The 7249-nt window shown below is 47.8% G+C and overlaps 1 protein-coding gene across 3 annotated transcripts in view; it reads right to left on the reverse strand.

The window, feature by feature from the left end:
* Nucleotides 1-1320, reverse strand: part of LOC144720713 (3-((Z)-2-isocyanoethenyl)-1H-indole synthase-like) — a 31460-nt gene extending 30140 nt beyond the window's left edge. For 2 of the 3 annotated variants that reach the window (XM_078597693.1, XM_078597692.1), the window contains exon 1: nt 1199-1320. Coding sequence is in view for 1 of the 3 variants with exons in the window: in XM_078597691.1 (XP_078453817.1) it covers nt 1199-1314 (116 nt within the window). In the remaining 2 variants the exon portion in view is untranslated. The remainder of the gene's footprint in view (nt 1-1198) is intronic. The other variant, XM_078597691.1, reaches the window with a different exon arrangement.
* Nucleotides 1321-7249: the final 5929 nt, after the last annotated feature.

Here is a 7249-nt window from a genome sequence, read left to right on the forward strand (position 1 = left end):
AGCAGAGACACCGGTAGCAGCAGAGAGGGCAGCAAACAGAGACACCAGCAGAGACGGCAGCAAGCAGAGACACCAGCAGCACAGAGGGCAGCAAGCAGAGACACCAGCAGAGAGAGAGGGCAGCAGGCAGAGACACCAGTAGCAGCAGAGAGGGCAGCAAGCAGAGACACCAGCAGAGAGAGAGGGCAGCAAGCAGAGACACCAGCAGCACAGAGGGCAGCAAGCAGAGACACCAGCAGAGAGAGAGGGCAGCAAGCAGAGACACCAGTAGCAGCAGAGAGGGCAGCAAGCAGAGACGCCAGCAGAGAGAGAGGGCAGCAAGCAGAGACACCAGCAGCAGCAGAGAGGGCAGGAAGCAAAGACACCAGCAGCACAGAGGGCAGCAAGCAGAGACACCAGCAGAGAGAGAGGGCAGCAAGCAGAGACACCAGCAGCACAGAGGGCAGCAAGCAGAGACACCAGCAGCACAGAGGGCAGCAAACAGAGACACCAGCAGAGAGAGAGGGCAGCAGCAGAGACACCAGCAGCAGCACAGAGCGCAGCAGCAGAGACACCAGCAGCAGCACAGAGGGCAGCAAGCAGAGACACCAGCAGCACAGAGGGCAGCAAGCAGAGACACCAGCAGCACAGAGGGCAGCAAGCAGAGACACCAGCAGCACAGAGGGCAGCAAGCAGAGACACCAGCAGCAGAGGGCAGCAAGCAGAGACACCAGCAGCAGAGGGCAGCAAGCAGAGACACCAGCAGCAGAGGGCAGCAAGCAGAGACACCAGCAGCAGAGGGCAGCAAGCAGAGACACCAGCAGCAGAGAGGGCAGCAAGCAGAGACACCAGCAGCAGAGAGGGCAGCAAGCAGAGACACCAGCAGCAGAGGGCAGCAAGCAGAGACACCAGCAGCAGAGGGCAGCAAGCAGAGACACCAGCAGCAGAGGGCAGCAAGCAGAGACACCAGCAGCACAGAGGGCAGCAAACAGAGACACCAGCAGCAGAAGCAGCTAAAAGCAGCAGTGGGCATCAGCAATAGCTTGCAGAGCCGCAGCAGCAAGTGCGACATCAGTAGCTGCAACAGCAGTACAGTGGTGAGCACTATTATACAGCAAGCGGCTTGGATGAAGGGAACAGATCGATAGATATATAAATCTAAGATAAGAAAGACATGGTCGTGATACAGGATCACACACAGCCTGGCTTGAAACCACACCAGTCAATGCTGAACTTGAATCTCCAATGACGACGATGGTGGTGGGTGCTGAAGATGACGATGTCTCCGACAGCGGCAGCTACAGAGAGCTGTGTAATTCGTGAATATTCGAGCATAGAAGACTCATTGGTGACCTCTGCTGGACGGGCTATGGAAGGCCACGATGTTGTCACGTTAAAGGTGTTTTTATTAATATTTTACACGATTTTATTTTATTTATGATTACACGATTTCTTTTCACTCACTCTGTTGTTGTTGTATCCTCAAATCTTGTAACTCAATTTTAACCCACTTCCCAATGTGGTACCGACTGCAAACTTGGTATACTTATGTCATACTGATGATAAAACTTTAAAACCATCTTTTGTATATGTTATGTTTCGTCTTGGTTCTAATTGTCCACGGTCAACTCACGTTGGCTGTAATCGACCAGGGCCCCCTTATGTTATGACAAGCTTCGGGGCCACTGCCTGGAGTCGTGGAGTTCTGCCATTACTAGTACATTTCATACTGGTGGGAACCCACTGGTTCCACCAGCCCACATGGGATTATTGTGTCCGTCTGTCGTGCAGGGAGGGGCTGGGTGGGGCTGGGGAGGGTGGGGGGTGGGATGGGTGGGGAGGAGGGGCTGGGTGGGGAGGAGGGAGGGTGGGGAGGGGCTGGGTGGGGAGGGACTGGGTGGGGAGTGTGGGGAGGGGCTGGGTGGGGGGTGGGAGGGGTGGGGCTGGTTGGGGAGGGGCTGGTCACCCCGTGGTGCCCTTATAAAACTCAACGTTAAACCTACTCACGCCGGCTTGTGCCCGCCCTCAATCGGGCATATTTGCGGATACACCACGCCGCCGTTGACCCTGGCCATTGACCGAGCAACCCGACGTTCCAACCAGCTCCCTCCGCAGGAGGAATGTGTTACTTACCTCTGCATTCTCTCGAGTTCAGAGGAGGTCAACAAACCCCTGCGGCTCTACAGCCGCCATGTGGCTTCTCTTTCACGACTGCTTCGTCCGTGGCTCCCTCCCGGACACGATAATTGCAGAGTAAAAACAAAACCCCCTCCTAATAATAATTTTCGATGTAAACGGCGAACGTCTAAAAGGCCCAGCAATTATTTAAAATTGCGGCGTTACAAATCATTCGTTGCGTGTGCTGTTCTTAAAAATTGTGATTACAAAAATCGCGCTTTGGAAGTTGTCTATAAAGTTACCGTCGTCTTGTATTCATTCACTTGCCATTGCGGCTCTTGAAATGACTAGTTGTATTTTTTTTTACCGAATGTGAATAACACTGCTATTCTTGTTATTTTGATTGCCGACCGCTGCTCTAGTTGTAGACGGTTTTTGGTTGTACTGTTTATATATCTGGTTTGTTTTAAATAAAAATGTGCCCGAGATCAATCAGCTCGATGACGAATCAGCGCTGTACGGGGTAGCGCTAAACGGGGTGTGCCTGTACAGGGTGGTCCCGATATCTCGTGACTCCCAACTAACTCATCCAGAACATTTATTTTCCTCCCTTTGTATGTTCATTTCCGTTTGAAATAAACTTTACTTTGAAATGTATTTAAAGTTTTAGAGGATTAAATGGGGGGGGGGGGGGGGGTCACAAGACATTTGGACCACTGTGTACAATTACAGATATTCAAAAACATTTTAGCACGTAACATTTGTGAATATTGAGTTGCATTTTTAATGTTTACTATCCATTGATATTTAATTCATATTCTATCCAACTATGACTTTTTTAATGGCACCCTTACTTTTGTAGTTGGCCAGACACATAATGTACCTAAAAACTGTTTTTCTTTCACTAGGATTTATGTTACCTTATATGACATTGAGATGGATTGCTGCATTTCAAGACTGAAATATGGTGACAGCTGGTGGAGATCCTGATGATATTGTACAATGATGCATCGTGTAGCGTTCAGCTCACTAATTGTCTGACCCAGAGTCATTGGTGGAAATTGTGGCATAAACATGCTGACGGCGTGAGGATGCCTTCATCCAGCAGTGGATTAATCGTGGCTGATGATGATGATGGCAGGGAACAACACCATTCCACTGCTCTGAGTGACCTTATTTACTCAGCTGTAATAATAAACGAAACTATATTTTTTATTTTATTCGGTAATTCCCACTGCGCTATACGGCTCTTTTTCAGAAGCCACCTGGCTACAAATGATAGGGGAACGAAGTTGGCCTGGAATGTGGAAATTTATATCAGCCAAATACTCTGAACGCGTGATGTTGTTTATAAATGCGGAGGGTAAACCCGGATGACCCGGAGTAACACGAGGAGAGAGACACCACAAACTCCAAATATACAGGAGGCGTCAGGATCTGGATCGAACCAAAGACCTCCTGTATACCAGGCGAGGTAGTTGACATCTCACCACCGTGGCGGCCCTACAGCACATTAGCGAATCTCATTTGCCTCGATCAAGTTTGTGTGCACAGCACTGTACTGCACTTTGCACGAACTATGTGCGGTTTAGTTTGGTATTTTAGAGATTTTGCTTGCCATATGCCTCTATTTTCCACTGAGCAGAGAGACCCAGTAAACATGGAACGTTCGACCCATGTTGGTCCAAAGGTTCCAAGAATTGCATGCCAACATTCGCATGCATATCCGTCAACCCATGCGGTTTACTCAGTATTCTTGTAAAGGGAAATGAGTTTTAAGGTCCATACGGCGTATAACCGTTTCAATACGGGCACATTTTTGTTATTTGTTTGTGTTTCACCCTTGTGATGGGGCTTTGTTGGATAACGTTGAGATTTACAAGGGCCAGGGGGATGACCATTAATGTCTGGGGAGGAAAATGTATTAGCCGAAGACATGAATTTCGTGTCATTCGATGAGTCGAGTAATCGAACCGATAACACTGGTCAACACACTTTTTCTGGCATAAGGTATTCCCACGTTAATTTTGTGGTGCTGATTCCAAATCTTGCATCAGTTTTTGTCTATCACATCAGGTTTTTGAGATATCAAATATTGCATTTTCAATAAAAACAGCAAATTTATGTTCATATACGAATAGCTAAACAGACATCCATACAAGAATTAAATAAGATACAATATACAATAATAATGAAACAAACATTTAATGAGCCGTAGCACAAAGTTGTGAGAGTGACTGCATATCAATGTGAGTGAACGCATATTACCGTGTAAGAATTGAATTGTGAAGATAAGAAAAATATGTACAAAAAGGTCATTCACAATAGTGATGTTACATCTGCATAAACGACCTCTTATTTGACGATCTCCGATGTACAGCTTGTGGAATGTCTCTCATCAAGGACCAGCAGTAATCTGCCATCATGTTTGAGTCCCATCGGCCTTGGTAACGTTCTTCCATAACTTGAATGTCTTGATGAAAGCGTTCACCTTGCTCTTCGCTCACGTGACCCATGTTCTCTGGAAACTGGGCCAAGTGACTATGTAAGTAGTGAACCATGATGCTCATTCTACATCCAAGTGCTTGGAAACTCAAGAACAGCTCCTCCACAATCTCCCGATAGTTGTCCGCTTTCCTGTTCCCAAGGAAATTCCGCACCACATCAGAGAATGCATTCCAAGCTCTAGCCTCTGCCGCAGTCATTGTTGTAACAAAGTGTGGATCCCTGATGAGTTAATTCTAGATTTGAAGCTTTCGTGACTGCAAGGAATCATCTTCTTAGGTTTTTTCGGTAAAGTCACGTAGAAAGTAAAATAAAATAAAAACAAAAATCACGACGTTTCGGAGGCAACACAAGTCTCCGTCATCAGGTGGGACCGTCACAGCCAGATTAGCTGTATCAAGTGAGGCAATGATTCAAGATGTAATCCCTTAAAAGCGAGTTGAGGGGGGAGGGAGAGGGAGGGGGGAGCTCATCAGACTATGGTAGCCAATGAAAGGAACGTATCGGGAGGGAGGGGGGGCGAGGCCAAAAGGGTGGGCGATGGACGTGGAAGCGCTAGTGCGCAAGCGGCCAATTACTGCACACGCCAACACAATGGAGCGATTGTGCGCAAGCGGCCAGCCACTGCACCCGCCAACACAATGGGCAGAGAGGAGGAGGGGAGGTCTAATACACATGATAGACAAAAGAACGAAAATGATGATGGGTACAAACTTAGGGGGAGCTCATCAGACTATGGTAGCCAATGAATGGAACGTATCGGGAGGGAGGGGGGGGGCGGGGGGGGGGCGAGGCCAAAAGGGTGGGCGACGGACGTGGAAGCGCTTGTGCGCAAGCGGCCAATTACTGCACACGCCAACACAATGGAGAGAGAGGGGGAGGGGGGGTCTGATACACATGATAGACAAAAGAACGAAAATGCCCATGTTTATACCAATGCTGGCTGAACAATGAAGAGAGTACTGTTAAAATAACTGGGGATGTTAACACTCGGTAAAGTACAGTAAAATAGTGCCTGTCAGATAAGATGGTCCAAAAAATTTGTGATTAAGTCTTTTTTGCGTGGTTGATAACATCTTTCCAATGATTACTAAGTTTGTACCCATCATCACGGTTGAAATTATGTCTGTGTTTGTATATTTGTAAGGTTTGTACACGAAGCCATACAAATATACAAACACAGACATAATTTCAACCGTGATGATGGGTACAAACTTAGTAATCATTGGAAAGATGTTATCAACCACGCAAAAAAGACTTAATCACAAATTTTTTGGACCATCTTATCTGACAGGCACTATTTTACTGTACTTTACCGAGTGTTAACATCCCCAGTTATTTTAACAGTACTCTCTTCATTGTTCAGCCAGCATTGGTATAAACATGGGCATTTTCGTTCTTTTGTCTATCATGTGTATCAGACCCCCCCCCTCCCCCTCTCTCTCCATTGTGTTGGCGTGTGCAGTAATTGGCCGCTTGCGCACAAGCGCTTCCACGTCCGTCGCCCACCCTTTTGGCCCCCCCCCCCCCGCCCCCCCCCTCCCTCCCGATACGTTCCATTCATTGGCTACCATAGTCTGATGAGCTCCCCCTAAGTTTGTACCCATCATCATTTTCGTTCTTTTGTCTATCATGTGTATTAGACCTCCCCTCCTCCTCTCTGCCCATTGTGTTGGCGGGTGCAGTGGCTGGCCGCTTGCGCACAATCGCTCCATTGTGTTGGCGTGTGCAGTAATTGGCCGCTTGCGCACAAGCGCTTCCACGTCCATCGCCCACCCTTTTGGCCTCGCCCCCCCCTCCCTCCCGATACGTTCCATTCATTGGCTACCATAGTCTGATGAGCTCCCCCTAAGTTTGTACCCATCATCATTTTCGTTCTTTTGTCTATCATGTGTATTAGACCTCCCCTCCTCCTCTCTGCCCATTGTGTTGGCGGGTGCAGTGGCTGGCCGCTTGCGCACAATCGCTCCATTGTGTTGGCGTGTGCAGTAATTGGCCGCTTGCGCACAAGCGCTTCCACGTCCATCGCCCACCCTTTTGGCCTCCCCCCTCCCTCCCGATACGTTCCTTTCATTGGCTACCATAGTCTGATGAGCTCCCCCCTCCCTCTCCCTCCCCCCTCAACTCGCTTTTAAGGGATTACATCTTGAATCATTGCCTCACTTGATACAGCTAATCTGGCTGTGACGGTCCCACCTGATGACGGAGACTTGTGTTGCCTCCGAAACGTCGTGATTTTTGTTTTTATTTTATTTTACTTTCTACGTGACTTTACCGAAAAAACCTAAGAAGATGATTCCCTGATGAGTGTTCTTATTTGAGGGCCATCAAATATTCCTGCCTTTTTCTTCTCGGCACTGAGACTTGAAAAGGTTGAACATATATAGCTGAAGCAGTCTCCAGTGTGATCAAGAGCTTTGACGAATTGCTTCATTATATGTGCAGTGGGGGAAATACAATTTTATTCCTATCAACCAGAGGCTCATTCTTGATGTTATTGTCACCAGGCGTCAAACTGATTCTTGGTGGCCAGTTCTTTTGAACCCAGTGTTCTAATGTAGCCCTACTGTCCCAGTAGCACATGAAACAAGGGTATTTGGTGTGACCTCCTTGCTGACCCAGAAGAAAATTAACCATTTTCAAATCA

The sequence above is a fragment of the Lampetra planeri genome, chromosome 9 (assembly GCF_965212315.1).
Source record: "Lampetra planeri chromosome 9, kcLamPlan1.2.h2, whole genome shotgun sequence".
Lineage (NCBI taxonomy): Eukaryota > Metazoa > Chordata > Hyperoartia > Petromyzontiformes > Petromyzontidae > Lampetra > Lampetra planeri.